General features: G+C 53.2%; 1 protein-coding gene across 1 annotated transcript; it reads left to right on the top strand.

The window, feature by feature from the left end:
• The first annotated feature begins 1455 nt into the window (after positions 1–1455).
• Positions 1456–15083, top strand: Dexi (Dexi homolog). Its single transcript, XM_047534052.1, has 2 exons — positions 1456–2374; positions 14494–15083. The coding sequence occupies exon 1, from the start codon at positions 1947–1949 to the stop codon at positions 2232–2234; it is 288 nt and encodes a 95-aa protein (XP_047390008.1). The 5' UTR covers positions 1456–1946; the 3' UTR covers positions 2235–2374; positions 14494–15083.
• Positions 15084–15605: the final 522 nt, after the last annotated feature.

Raw genomic sequence — 15605 nt, forward strand, 5'->3', positions numbered from 1 at the left:
GCGAGAGGAGGAGAGGCTGCAGCACGGACCGGGTGGGCGGAGCCCTGAGGAAGAACTCGCTGTAGATACGGGAAAAGTCGTTGCGATGTTAACAATTATGACTTTATGATACGAATACTATTAGCTATTGCAGGGTGCATACCATGGGCCACTGTTCTAAGTGCTTTAGGGATGTTATTTAATTCTCACAACCCTATTAAGTATATACTACTATTATCCCCATTTTATCATCCAGGAATCTTGAGTCACAGAGATTGACTTGCCCAAGGGCAAGCAGTTAATGCGTTGCATAATCAGAGTTCAAGATCAGGTATCTATATTTTCCTTATTTTCATCCTCCGATACACCAAAGTTACACCAAGTCCTTAACAGCACACAGTTAGGTGTTCAATAAATATTAGCAGTGTATAAATGAATGGTTTGTTTTGCCTTCTGAAACTGGAAGGATGGAGAACAGTGCAGGGCCAATAGTTCATCTGGAATTCCACCTAGAGGGAGTGAAAGAAAGTCATGGAGGAAAAAGAGCATGTTCTGGCTTCAAAACAAACGCACCCAGGCCCAGCAGCTTCCAGGGTCCCTCTATTTCTCTAGGCCTAGATCTCCTCATCTGTAAAATAGGGCAATTTGTCTGATTTCAATTAAGCAATACGTGTAAAGAACCCAACTCGGTGTGGCTTAGATTTAAAGCTTCATTGAATTGCTTTGGAAGATGCTTTAGGCAAAATCAATCTCCTGATGAATGTACTTGGTTGCCTCTGAGCAGGGAAATCAATGGGTGGGAGACTCACTTTTCTGTGTTCTCGCTAGTCGTTTGTTTAGCCAGTGCATTACTATTGTTTTTAAACACAGTTTATAAAGTAAAAGGAAACAATAAGTACTGACTGAAGTTCTTACCTCCCTGGTTCTCTCCTCACCCAGGTGTTTCCAAACCCTATAATGCAGATCCCGCCCTGGTCATGGGCGGATCTCCCAGCAGCCAGATTTTGGAGAGGTGAGAATGTACTGATTTAATAAAAACAAAAACAAAAATAAAAACAGCACTTTGGGAATGTTCAAGATTTTCTGTGGAACTGTCCACTGCCGGCCTCCCATCGCCTCCTTTTAAACTGGGGAAACTGAGTTCCCAAGAGACGAGGCGCCATACCCAAGTTCAGCAAAGTGCAGAGAAAATCCGCGATTTATTTGAGCTTTTGTAGTCTTACGATACGTCCAAGTTTGAATTATGTTCAGTCTCTTCCGCTCTGTCACTACCCGGACCCGCAGAGCGAAACTGATTTGTGATTGGAGCACAGACCCGAGGCAAGAAAGCAACTCAGAAGCAAGTGCCCGGAGAGGCGGGGCGGAGAAGTGCCCGCCCCCTGGCGGCTCCTGCCAATGAGCGCGGGCGCTGAGCCGGCCAATGAGCGCGGTCAAGCGGCCGCGCGCCAATGAGCGCAGTGCCGCTCGGGGGGCGGTGCTCGGAGCGCGACCCCGGGAGAAACGCGGCGGCCGCTGCCATGGGCGCTGGGCCTGCGGGGGCGCCGAGGGGGCTCGAGGAACGGCTGCGGCGCGCGCGAGAGTCAGCAGCCGGGACTGGCCCTGGACACTGAGCCGAGGTGGGGGTCGCTCTGGCGCTGCGAGGGCCTGCGAGCAGGAGCACTGCGCGCCGAAGGAGCCGGGCAGTCGCTGGCCACTTCAGGGAACCCTGCCTCGCCGCCCGGCGGGTCCAGAGAGCCGTGTGGTCACTTCTGGGGGTGCGGTGACCCCGCCCGGCACGTTTTCGGGATCCAGGCGCGCCCGCTCAGGCCGCCGCACATTCCTGGAGGCCACCTGGGGTCCAGCGCCGCCTCGGTCGAGCCCCGGGGTGTCCCTGGATGGCTGAACTGCCCCCTCGCCGGCCGCCCGGGCGCCGCAGCGGCTGAGGTCGCTGGGATCGCCCGGCCGCCGCCGTCCTCGCCGCCCCCTGCATGCCCGGCGCGCGGGTCGCAGCCCACCTGGACTCTCTGGGCCCCCTGGTGTCCTACGTGCAGCCGCCGCTGCTGCCCTCTATGTTCTACGTGGGCCTGTTCTTCGTCAATGTGCTGATCCTGTACTACGCCTTCCTCATGGAGTACATCGTCCTCAACGTGGGCCTCGTCTTCCTGCCCGAGGACTTGGACCAAGCGCTCGTGGACCTCGGCGTGCTCTCTGACCCCGGCTCCGGCCTCTACGATACCGACTCGGAGCTCGACGTCTTCGATGGATACCTGGAGTAGGGTCTTGACTACTGTTCGCCCCTCCCCTCCACGACCCGCAGCCCTCGGCCTGGACCAGCTGCCCAGATCATGCCGCCGCTCCTGGTTAGGGGCGCTGTCTGTACCGGGATGGGACCCCAGGAGGCGCCCCTCCGAGGCCTGTAAGTGCCCTCGGGATGAGGGTGGGTTGGGACGAGGGAGAAGGAAGCATTCCCAGGCTTCTGATTCCTCTGTCCACCTCCTTCAGTTCTAACTGGATGCCAGGAATGGCTAGACGTCTCTTAGGCCCTCAACTGGGTCCGGAAAGCGTCCTCCATTGGAAAGGACAGCTGCTGAAGAGGGAGGGGATCCAGAATCTAAGTTACATTTGGGGTAGCTATGGAAGTTACCCTCACAGCTTGTGGAAAAAATCTTTGTACCCAAATCCGTTTGAGACAGAGCAGTCAGCTCCTCCCCCAGCCTCAGCCTGTCTTGATGATGACCTTGGCATTTGGGGGATTCTCACCTAGTCCTGAAAGGATAGACTTAGGGGTGTCAAAAGAGGTAGGGACGAAGGCACTGATTGCCTTTGTACTGTGGCCCCTTGAAGGACAGGGCAGAGATTAAGTGCAGGGTCCCCCCAGGCCAAGGCTGTGAGAAGAAACCTTCAGCAGAGGACTCTACTTCCTTTTGGCCTTGGGCTTGCTGCTGTTTTGGAGTCAGGTTTCAGGGTGTCCCAGCTTGTCAGCTCTGCAGCTGAAATCTGCAGGGGCTGCCAGTTTTGCAGGCTGCCTTCACAAAACAGGCAAGCTGGGGGTTGGTGCTGGAGCTGGCTTTGTCTGCAGTGTTTGCAAGTCCTCAAGGGACTCTTCAGGGACCACAAGATTGTGTTAAAAGTCCTACCTCTGAGCTTAGACCAAAGAGCTTTGTGCCCAGCCCATGTTGCATGTTAGAGGTAGAGAAACAAAGGTACAGGGAGGACTGAGACTGGCCAAAGTCACACAGCACAGAAGGGGAGAGGCAGCTGGACTAGATGAGAGAGAACATGTGTGCCAGGAAGGCTGGAAGGTCCAGTGGGGTTCACAGGGCAGGCAGGAACTCCTGACTGAGCCCTGTGGCTACATGATGCTGGAGTCTGCTGGGCACCAGGCCTGAGTGGCAGTGGACAGGGACGCCGAGGTACTGGGCAGGGGCATCTTTTGGAAAACAGACAGTGATGCCACTCACCCTGAGCAGGCAGTTTTCTCCTCTCCCACATTACCTTTCTTTGCCAACATGACCACAATCAGAGGGTTTCTTAGTCACTTCCAGGTACTATAGCAGACCACCATAGACTGGGTAGCTTAAACAGCAAATATTTATTCCTCACAGTTCTTATAATGGCACTAAACCCGCCCACAAGGACTCCACCCTCATGACCTAACCACCTCCCAAAGGCCCCATCTCCCATTACCATCGTGCTGAGAACAGGGTTTCAACATGGGGACACCAACACTGTTGCAGAGGGCGGTAGGACCTGCTGCAGCTGTGTGTGGGAGCAGCAGGCTTACCTAAGAGGTCCTTAGAGCAATTTCTTGAGGGTAGCTTTCGCTGAGCTCGTTGAGATCCTCGCAAGAGCCAAGTGCCAGATGGGCTGTGTACCAGCTGCTCTGCGTTTCTCCAGCCCATCTGCCTGCCTGCCTGCCTTCCATCCATCCATCCATCCATTCGTTTTTTATTGAACAAATACTTACTTGTTCAGTACTGTGCCTGGGGAGTGAATGCAGCGAGCAAGACAGACTCAGCCCTGGCACCCCTGGCATTTGGTGAGGAAGACTAGCAAGGATCCAGACAAGATCATGAGATTTTTTTTAAAGAGTTTGAGGGCATGCAAGAAGGACGTGAGCTTCCCCTGTTATGGTCACTGCCGATTTTTCAGCACTTGGACCAGTGCCTGGCATCTGATAGATGCCCTGTATAGACTGAGTGAGGCCTAAGACTCGGGACAGGCTGCTTTAGCTAGAGGCGGTCAGAGGAGGCTTCTCTGAGATGACACATTTCAGCTGAGCTCTAAATCAATAGAAAGAGCCAGACACAAAGATCCAGAAAAAGCAGTCTAGGCAGAGGGAGCTACAAGTGCCAGGACAATGAGATGAGAAGGAGTTGGTTTATCCAACCACTAAAAGGCCAGCATGGCCAGAGAGCAGCCCCACGGGAGGTCAGGGACAAGTAGCAGGGACCACACCATCTGAGACCCAGGATACCACAGCCAAGAGCAGCCGACAGCCATGGGAAGGTTTTAGGCAGGGGATGACAGTCCAGTTCATAGTTTGCAAAGACGACTGTGGCAGTTGTGGGGAGAGTGGGCTGCAGAAGCAGGGAGCTAGCTAGGAGGCTGTTAGTCATCTGTCTAGCGGTGCCAGGCGCAGATGAGGCAGGTCAGTGACAACAGGGAAACATCCTGAGAACACCTATCGGAGGTGCACCTCTGGGGTCCATTCAGAGTCTCCTGAACGTTGACCACACACCACATACTCCTGGTTTTAAGCTCTTTACATGTTCATTCATTTGGTCACTCAATGAACATTGACCCCCATGGTCCCAAAATGAACCCCTGTCCCCAAGCCAAGAACTTGACTTTCATATAGTATAATTTGGTGAACATCTTATTTTATCTTCTTACCACATCAATAGAAACACTTCCGCTTCCAAATGAAAACATTGGCATATTCTGAACTAAAAACTGAAGCCCAAATGCTTTGACATATTTTACAGCAAATGCTATTTGAGCAGAAACACCAGGAAGTGTCTCTTGGGGACACCCTTGCTCTTGGAGTGACAGGGCCTGACCCTGGGAAGTGGAGAAGTTGGGAGAGAGACTGTGGGAAACACCCTGGCCTGATAATGTGGTGGAAACTACACTCAGGACTCCCTTCTTCCCATCCCCAAATTGTCCTTGACCCCAGAGCCTGGGAAGCCCAGACCCTGGAGGGGTCGCCAACCATGCAAAGGTGCGAAAGCCTGGTAGGAAAGATTTGCCAGGCCCCTTTCCATAGCAGAGGAACAGCAGGAGTCAGCTCTTGTCTTTCTCACTCACTCATTCTCACACAGACACATGTTTGCACCAGCCCTTCCAGGAAATTCAAAAGACATGGGACCTGCCAGGCAGTGGGGCCTGGCATGGCTCTCAGGATGGAAAGGGGTACCCACATTTGCTCCTTCCAAGTGTCTTTCTTACCTGTGTACCCACATAATTCAGGCTCTCATAAATGTGCCGAGCATCCATTTGGGGAGGCTGGGTTAGGGCCAAGGTTAAGAGCCAGCACCCTGGGTTCAGAGTATCTGGGTTCAAATCCCAGGCCTAGCTGTGACATGGGGCATGTTATTTAACCCTGACATGCTTCCATTTCCTCTCCTATAAAACAGGGATAATGAAAAGCTGCCTTATTGTGAGGGTAAAATGCTTAGACCTTCTGTATGCAGTAAATAGTATATTAATATTAACTGCTATTATTATTAATGGTAAGACATAATGGGAAGTGGATACACTTGGGCCCTTGTAAATGCATAAACCTTACATACACGCATGCGTGGATATTTCCATCCCGTGGTGAGCAGAAGAGGATTGGCTGCCTGAGCACAGGGAAGGTCCAAGAGTGGTCTACCCACACTGCTTCCCACCCTGTGACCCTTGAGACCTTTCCCCTGTGGACACCAGGCACCAGGTCTGGAGCTCAGGAGGCTGGCTCTGCGGTTTTTCTAGAGTGTTGATCATTGCCCAGCAGCATATGCAGCAGTCAGAAGCTCTCTCCTTCCCAGGAGTGGGCTGTGGCTGGCCTTGGGGACCAGGAGACTCCTTATGTCCCAGCAGCTTGGGTACAGAGGCGACTCAGCTGTATTGATTTGTCCCAGTTCCTAATGAGGGTTGCGGGTGCCTGCCAGTTCTCCCTGGGCATGCAGGAGGGCTGTGAGAGGAGCTGTCTCAGGCTAGAAACGGAGGACTAGGGAATGCTGCCACCAGAGTCTGCGTGGCCTGCTGCAGCTGGGATTTGGAGCAGAGGGTGACCAACCCTTGAATCTGTAATGCTACAGGGCTTCCCAGGTTTCCGTGTCTCTTCACTGGGGGCTACGCTGCTCCTTCCCTCAGCCCTTCTGGCTGGTCTGTGGCCTGCTGTCAGCAGAATACCCTGGCTGGCCGTGTCACTACTTGAATCAGAAGCCCACACCTTCCTTGGGGACACAGGTACTATCAGATTCAAGTCAAGGAAGATCCCATAGGCAGCCCGTGGAGCTCGGTGGGGATCGAGCAGATCCAAGAAACCAGGCCAGAGACTCTGGCTGTCATTCCAGCAGGAAGACAAGAGGGTGGTGGCGCAGAGAGGGAAGCACACTCCTGGCAGGGCCAACTCCAGCCCTGTTTCTGATGTGAGGCTCATCCAGAAGAGCTGTGGTCCCAGGGTGGATCCATGCTGGCCACCCCTCTGGACAGGAGAAGACTGTGTCTCAGAGCAGCTGAGATGCGAGGGGCCTGGCTCCCTTGGCCTTGGGTTTACACCACTGGAGACTTCAGCCGTGAAACACCCGTACCACCTTGAGTCTGTTGCTGAATTAAGAAAGGAAGGCCCTTGTCACCATTTATGAGTTATCTACCATCATCCCTTGGAACTTCTGAAAGCACAATCTGCTTTTGGGAAGCCAGGGTCTCGGTGAGGACATCTTTATGCCAGTCCTGCAAGTGAAAGAGCTGAGGCCTGCATGGGGAGTGAGCACCCTGCTGACTCCGCACTGCCACTGCCCCTCAGGGGACAGGAAGGGCCTCCAGGGAAGTTCTCCCAAGCTCTCAAAGACAGGTCTCTCATGTATACTCTTGATCCCTTTTTTCTAAATTTTCATTATTTCAAAATAATTTTGCACTTACAGCAAAGTTGCAAGAAAAGTATAAAGAATCCCCACGCTCTGCTCACCAGTCCTTCATGCAAACCACGCACACCTGCCCTCCCCTCGCTGGTGTGTGAGTGTGTCTGTGTGTGTGTAAATGCATGTACATATACGGACGATTACTTCTCTGAACCATTCGGGAATGGATTTTGAATAGTGTGCTCCTTTATCGCAAAATATTTCAGAATATATTTCCTTCTTTGGGGGGTGGGGTACTGAGGATTGAACCCAGGGGCGCTCTACCACTAAGCTACATCCAGCCTTTTTTATGTTTTATTTTGAAACAGGGTCTCGCTAAGTTGCTGAGGCTGGTCTTAAAGTTGTGATCCTCCTGCCTCAGCCTCCTGAATCACTGCAATCCCAGGCGTGTGCCTCCACTCCTGACTTTAGTGTATATTTCTCTAAAACAAGGTCACAGTAGAGTTGTCAAAATCAGCAAATTTAACATTAATGCAATCCAATGACAGTCTGTCGGCAACTTTATTTAAATGTTACCATGTGTCCCAATAGCTGTCTTAATAAAAAGGGAGAGCTGGGGTCTAGGATGCGATCCCGGGTGACCTTGACATGAATCTCCAGTCCTCTGCAGCCTGGAACAGCTCTGCTTCCTGTGACGTTCATGACATTAGCCTTCTTGAGGAGTGCAGGTCACCATTTGGCACACAGTCTCTGAGCGTGGGTTTCTCTGATGTTTGCTCAGGATCCAGGTGCTTCTTGGCAGAGTACAGAAGTGGGTGTGTCTCCATCTGCGTCCTTTGGTGGCACAAGTTCTCTGTCCTCTTACTGGTCACGTTAGTTTTGATCACTTGGCTAAGGTGGTGTTTGCCAGGTCTCTCATCTGTCAATTTAATGTTTCTCCCTTTATAATTTATGGTTTAAGATGAATTACATGAGTTTTAATGCTTCATTTGTAAAAAGTCTACTTTTCATATGGATTTATCTTTATTTTATTTTTTTGGTAGTGCTGGGGATGAACTCAGTGCTTTACCACTGATCTACCTCACCTGCCTCTGTGGGTTTATTTTTAAGAGAAAGTTTATTTCACTGTAAAGAGAAAAACATCATCACTTGGTATAGGTAAAAAATAGGTGCCAAAGGCATTAGCTTCTGGCCAAATGCCAAAGCAGCTAAAAGCCCAGGTCTGTGACCTGTTCTCTCTTTGTTGAGTGGGAGGTGAGCAGTTTGTGAGGCACCGAAGATACCAGCAGCAAACTGGCATTGTTTTGAAGTGATGATGAGGCTCAGCCAAGCCACAGAGTGAGTGCTTGCTCACCGTGTGTGCGTGGCACTTGAGGCCATGCCTCTAAAGTTGTTGCTTAGAGGCCTTGCAATTGGGCACATTTGGATTTACAACACTTTGGATGAGTGACTTCACCTCCCCAAGCCCAAATGTCCTTCTCTGTGAAGTGGGGCTGGCCAGTTCAGTGGGCAGGTCACCTGTGTGTAATTGGCACTCAATAAATGATGCAGTCGGTGTTGACGTGTCAGTCCCGAGGGGGCTCCAGCCCAGGAAGCCTTCCCCCTTTGAGCACCTTGCCAGCGTGGAGGAGGCGTGTCTGTCCAAGCAGCCTTCAGAGCAGACCAAGGGCAGGACCGGGTGAGTGCCAAGTGCCACCGAGCTTCACAGCTGTCACAGGCCCCAAGTATGGCCTTGCTGGGCGGGGAACTCCCTGAAGGGGAGGGCTTCATTCCCAGGATTCCTTCCTGACAGGGGGCTCGGCTGGCTGGTTAAAAATAACTGCCCCTCCCATGTCTCCACAGCTTCACCTGAGAGTCACCTCGCGAAGCTGTCTGGGCAGGGCTCATTAGCTCCATTACACAGGGAGGGAAACTGAGGCTTGGGAGGTTCAGTGCCTCGCCCCAGATGCCCAGCTATGAGGTGGCAGCGTTGGGCTTCCTAGCCACCTCCCCAGCGAGAGGTGGCAGAGGCGTTGCCTGCAGTGCCTGACCTTCCTGGCACTGGTACTCTCTCCTTTTGACCAGCTCCAGAGGCAGGGCAGACTAGGAATATGGAGCCAGCATTAGTGGTTTAATCCTTGCTGTATTTTTACCATTGCCTTCTGTTTATGACAAGAGATACTGTTTTTTATTCATCAGAGTGACATGAAGGTCCCCTTTAAAACTTGAGTTAAAAAAAAGAAAGTGCGCAGTGGGGCACTCCTGTAATCCCAGTGACTAGGAGGCAGAGGCAGGAAAATCTCAAGTTCAAAGACAGCCTCAGCAACGTAGCAAGACTTTGTCTCAAAAAGGGCTGGGAATGTAGCTCAGTGGTAAAGCACCCCTAGGTTCAATCCCTAGAACCCCCCAAAAGTGCATCGATTTAAAATACAGGTTGAGCGTCCCTAATCTGAAAACCTGAAATACTTGGAAATCCAAAACTTTGTATTGCAGCATGTTGCCGTGGGAGGAATATTCCTCACCTAACTTCCTGCCTGTGCCAGGGGGCAGCCAGAATGCAGATGCCCTAAAAATAGCCCATAAAATGACCTTCAGACTATGCATACAAGGTACATGTGAGACAGAAACGAAGTACGTGTGAGACTCCGCTCCCATCCCCAAGATCCTTTTGTCCTTGCAAATGTACCAGGATCTGAAATATGAAATACTGTGGTCCAGGCACCTAGGATAGGGGATATTCAACTTGTACTCTGACATCCAGGTGATTCTTGGATTGACAGGACTCACGAAGGGGTTGACAAATGCTGCCTTTCTGAAAGACTCCCTGAGTCTTGGGCAGGCACCGCCGGAGGCACTTTGAGACCAGCGTCTGCACAGCCCACTGCTCATGAGCTTTGACAGCCAGCATGGAAACCAGAACCCACACTTGAGAAATGGCCCTGATTTATCACGACTCCGGCTTCTCCAGGGACGTGGACCCTCCCAGAGACAGGCACTTCCTCCTTTTCCTTGCCAGGGAGATGGGCAGCTCCCATCTATGCCCTTGGCAGTGACATGAGGTGAAGGCCCTCTTGCTGCACTGCCAGTGCAGGTCTGAGGCTTGAGCTGACTGCACAGCAGCAGAGACGTGGCAGGTCATGTCTGGGTGACGTCTGCTTTTAGCCACGGGGTTTGGGCCATCCGGTATGTGGAGCAAGAGGAATGAGCAGTGGAAGTTCTAGAAGGCAAGGTCTCCGGAGAAGCAGAGCACTGGGGCTCACAGCACCGAGAGGGCTCCCTGCCGCCGTGGGCTTCTAGCTGGGAGCAGAGTGGAGGATAACCAGGAAGGAGGCACCAGACATTGCCAGACCCTCAACAAACAAACCAGATGAGGGAATGGGCCCAGAGAGATGGGGTAACTGCCTGCCGTCACACAGCTAGGGAGAGAGCCAGCATTCACACTGATTGACCCACAGGAGCCACTGTGGGCAACGGAACTTCACAGAAGGACCCCTATGAACGTGTTCAGAGCTTCGCCCCACCAGCACCCGTGAGACACAAGAACCATTTTCAACTTAGGCCAAATCCTAACGCAGGCAGCTTCACAGGTATGGAGCAGAGACATTGCTGCTTAAAACGGATGCTATACCCAAGAAGAGCCGCGGGGCCACTCCCCTAGTCCAGCTCTGGGATGTCATAATGAAGTGTTGTAATGGAAGGTTACAGTTTCAGAAAGAAAAAGCCGTGGCTCAGGCATTGTCTGTTCTAATGATGCCAGGGGTGGGAAACTCTGCCCTGGACCCCATCGGCTGCAGCTCCGGGCTGCTTTCCAGCTGGGACAGTGCCCAGAGGGTTTGGGATCAGACCTGGGAGTTTTGTTTTGTCTTGTTGTGTTGTGTTGTGTTTTGGTACTGGGAACTGAACCCAGGGGTCCTCTACCACTGAGCTGCACCCTCAGCCCTTTTTATTTTTTAGTTTTTTAAACTTTTTTGGTACCGGGGATTGAACCCAGAGGTGTGTACCCAATGAGTCACATCCCCAGTCGTTCTTTATATCTTACTTAGAAACAGGGTCTCAGCAAATTGCTTAGGGCCTTGATAAGTTGCTGAGGCTGGCTTTGAACTCTCATGATCCTCCTGTCTCAGCCTCCCCAGCTGCTGGGATTACAAGCATGTGCTACCATGCCTGGATTCAGCCCTTTTTATTTTGAGACCAGGTCTCTAAATTGCTGAAACTGGCCTTGAACTTGGGATCCTCCTGTGTCAGACTCCTGAGTTGCTGGGATTACCGGCATGTGCCACCACATCCAACACACGTGGAAGTTTCAAACCCTGGTTCCGTCCCTTGCAAGCCATGTGACCTTGCACACCATTCTTCACCTCTGAGCCCCATCCGAAATGCAGGGGTGATGGGCCCACCTGGCCCCACTTCCCAGGGGTGTCTTGAGGAAGAAGTGAGCTAAGAGGAGTCAAAGCAACTGGCACCAGGTGAAGAAAGGCAGAGACTGTTTGGAAAGTGCCAGCTACCTTGGTGGTTGTCCGTCAGGGTTTGCCAGTCAGAGTAACCAGGGGATTGATTGGTAACAGCCAAAGTTGGTGACAGAGGAAAGTCAAACTGTTCCCCGGGACATCACCCAGTCACACGTACTGAAACGTAGGACACAGACCTCTCTTCAGCTCAGTGTGTGACATCAGGCAGGTCACTGCCCTCATCAGGCCCCTTTATTCTCAGCTGTGGAGGGGAACCAAGTGGCCTCAGGGTCTCCTAACCTTCCAGTGACGTGTCATGTTTGTGCTGTCTGCCTGTACTGTTACCACCTGGTGGTTTTCCTTAAGTCAGCTCTTTTTAGAGTGAATAAATATTTTGAAAACAGAAGAACTTTATGATACTACAAGAGATGAAACCTGGCATTGCTGGAAATAGGTGACTGGCAGATAAATCCAATGGAAATGGAAGAGCTGTCTGGGACTCTGTCTAGGATGCTATTTGCAGTCACGAGGCAAGGAGTGAGGCCTCTCCGGGTGGTTTGTGTCTCCAGCACCTGGTCCACATGTCCGAAATGGGCTCAAGGACCTCCCTGGCCTTAGGAATGACCAGTGGGCTTCCATGAGGGTGAATCCAAGTAATAGCTGTGCTGCAGGTCACTGGTCACCATGGGTTTCACACCTCCACTGACACTGCCCCGCCCCCTCCAGGACACCCAGAGATCCCTGGAGGAGAGGCTTGGGCAGGTGGACACTGGCAGGATGGGAGAGGAACCCCTGGCACCTTTCCAGAGCACTGAGCTCCTGACAGCTGATGGGGCCCAGGGGATGAAGGGCCTGCCATTGCCGGGAGGGTTTCTGAGCCGTGGCAGCATGTGTTCTCAACTGGCCTCTGGCAGAAGAGTCTAGCAGAGCATTGGAGAACCTTGGCGATCGGACCCCTGCCTCCTTCCTAACCCCACCCCTGCCCTGTTCCAGAACACAGGCGCTCCAGGCCCTGCAGGGCCCTCAGCTCCCCCGGATGCCCTTCATATGTAGTTTATCCCTGTGTCCTTTGGCTCCTTCCTATAGTCAGGCCTGCTGCCTTGGGCTGCCATTGATCAGTACATAGATTGTCTGCTACAAAGGGTGGGTCTACCATGTGCTCATCACAGTGTGCTCCCCGCCAGCGTCTGACTCGGACCTGGCACACAGGATGTCTGCCACTATGGCATGTTTAAAATCTCAAGTGGGGGGCTGGGGATATAGCTCAGTTGATAGAGTTCTTGCCTCACATGCTCAAGGCCCTTGGTTCAATCCCTGGGTGTAGCTCAGTGATAGGGCATTTGCCAGCACCACCAAAAAACAAAAATAAAATTTCTAGTGGGACAAAGGGAGTCAGAGCCAGGCTCCAACACTTCTGTGCTGAATGTCTTTTAACAAGTATTGTACCCTCTCTGAACCTTAGTTTCTTCACCTATCAAATGGCATAGTAGTACCTAACCCATGAGGTTGGCAGGGGATTGAATGAAATGGCCGTGTAACACTCCATCTTGGCATGCTGTCCTAGGAGCAGACTGTGAGACAGGGATCAAGTGTGAGTTATTTATTTGGGAGATGATCCCAGGAACTACAGGTGGAGAGTGGGAGGTGAGCCAGGAAAGGGAAGGAGACCAGTAAGGGATGTATGCTTAAGTTACCACTGTCTGGCTTGGTCTTACTCCAGAACTCCAGGGACCAGAGTGGATCAGTGCTTCAAGAGTTGCCCCAGCCTCTGGTGAGGGAGCCTGTGTTGATCCTCCACCTTGCTGGTCCTCCCCGGGGGAGGGACACTTTGGAGAGACGGAGCTCTGGCAGCCTAGGGCCAAGCAGGCTCCATCTGCAGAGAAAGGGCTCAGACAAAAAGGCAGGCCCTGGGGTGGAAGAAGCAGGCCAGTGTGCAGGGCAGGGCGTGGGGAGCCACAGGCCCTGGCCCAGGAAGAGCTCAGAAGTGGTCACTCCCTTCCCCTCGTCCTGGCTGTCCGAACCAGCCTTACCTCCTGCAGCCATTCAGCTACAGGCAGGTCACTGTGCTTCCGTGAGCCTCATGGGTTTTAGCCTATAAAATGGGGAGATGCTTAGTTCTCATTGGAAATGGGGTAGTAGGGACATTTTTAGCTGTCACAATAACTGGAAGTGCTGCTGGCATTTAGTGGTCGTGGATGAGGGATGCTGGTGAGCAAGCAATGCCCAGAAACAGTCCCCTCGCATCCAAGAATTGTGCTGCCCCTCTGGGTGTGGTGGCACACACCTGGCTGAGGCAGGAGGATGGGGAGTGCGAGGGCAGCCTCAGCAACGTAGCAAGACCCTGTTTCAAAATGAAAATGAAAAAGACTGGGGATAGAGCTCAGCGGTAAAGCACCCCTGGATGCAATCCCCAGTACCCTAAAAAAGATGCCCTGCCCCAAGGTCAGTAGCACACGAGTACATTCTGCCTGTGCGACCTAATCGTTCTGTTTGGTCCTTGAGGATGTCTGTAGACGGAAGAGGCCGAGCTGGCAAAGGCGAGGCCCAGAACCAGGGAGGGGGCTCATGAGAGCTCAAAGGAGGGGGGCCTGGGAGCCCCTGGCACCCAGCTGGACTTAGAGGAGGGAAGAGAAAGAGGAGCTGCCACCGGCCTGGGCCAGAGGGATGATGCCCTGTCCGGGAGGGAGAGCCAACTCGGGCCGCCGCCGAGTGCCCAGGCTGTGACAAAGGAGCCTTCCCCGAGGGTGCGCAGCACTTTCCCGGCGAGGTGGGAGGAGCAGCCAAGCCCCGCCCAACGGACCCGCTTCCCCACAGCAGCGACCCTCCCCTCGGCTCCTCTGGGTTCTCTTAGGAATTAAGCAAATTCATCAAGAGTTCGTAATAAAGATGACTTTAAAACGTCCCCACCGAGTTAGGGGTTTCTGGTGGTTCCCCGAATTGGAGGGATGGCGGAGGCTGCGCTGCCCCGGCCCAGCCCGCTCGCGCCAGGGGCAGGGCAGCGCCTCCTTGCTGGTAAAGCCCCTTCTCCTCCTCCCCAGGCCTGATCCCCTGGAAAGCTTCGTGCCGACAGAGAGCTTCCTGACCCGACCCACGACAGCAGAAGGAGACTGAGTGCCAAGTTGGGGAGGCACCCGCGAAGACCCGAGCCGTCCGTCGCTCAGAGGACCTGGCCGAGGCCTCCGCCTGTCCGCAGCAGCGATGGATGTTTACAGGAACCCAGCCGGAGTCTGCCTCCCCGCACCTGCTCCCACTGAACCCCTGGAGAGACCCTTCAAACCGCGGACTCGCACAGAGCCACTCCTGGCTCGCTTGATGCCAGGCGAGCCTTACGCCTGGCAGGGTTTCGCCGAGGCTGGTCTTGGATGCAGCGTCTTAGGGAGTGACTCAGGAGGAGCCGCAGAGGGACGGTGGGGATGAGGGTAGGGTTTTGACTTATTCATTTCGGGTTGCTTGTTCTCACTGAGTTGGCAGGACTGAGGCCTCGTGTGGGAGCAGGCCTGTCGCTCCTCTGGCCGGAAACATTTCTGAAAACCTGAGTGGTGTGAATGCTTGATTTCGATGAACCTGTAAAAGCAATACTCAGGAGGCTCACTTATTTCCATTAAAAAAAATGTATGCAATTCCAGTTCCTCAGGGACCTGTCTGGGTTTTGTTCCTTGAGATTTGGGAACAGAGTCCTCATGCAGAACCTTGGGGTTGACCAAGGGCCCGAGGGTTGGGTGCCGGTTTGATGATCTAGCAGTGCACATGGTATGGTGTTCTGCCATCAAAGATGAGGGGAACCAGGGAGGGACACAGGACGAAGCAGAGTTGGGTCAGCTTGCAGCTTCAGGAAAAGTGGCAGCAATTCTACTCAGTTTGCAGAGCACTTGGTGACTTTGAGAGGACACATGCCAGGCTAGGAGGTGAGGAGGTGTGCTCGCAGGTGAGGAGGCTACGGGAGGAGAGAAAGCTGGGAGGACACCGCAGGAAAGGAGATGTGGAGGTGCCCGAAGAAGATGGCGGGCGCCTGGGAGGTGGCGGGCACCCAAGAGAGGCGTTTGTGTTGGGAGAGAGACCTGGGGGAGAGGCGAGGGCCCGATTCCCCCAGGACTGCTTCCCACTGCTAATGGGTCGCCTCCAGCACGCTGCACCCATACCCCCAGAGAGC

Source organism: Sciurus carolinensis, chromosome 18, assembly GCF_902686445.1.
Source record: "Sciurus carolinensis chromosome 18, mSciCar1.2, whole genome shotgun sequence".
Taxonomy (NCBI): domain Eukaryota; kingdom Metazoa; phylum Chordata; class Mammalia; order Rodentia; family Sciuridae; genus Sciurus; species Sciurus carolinensis.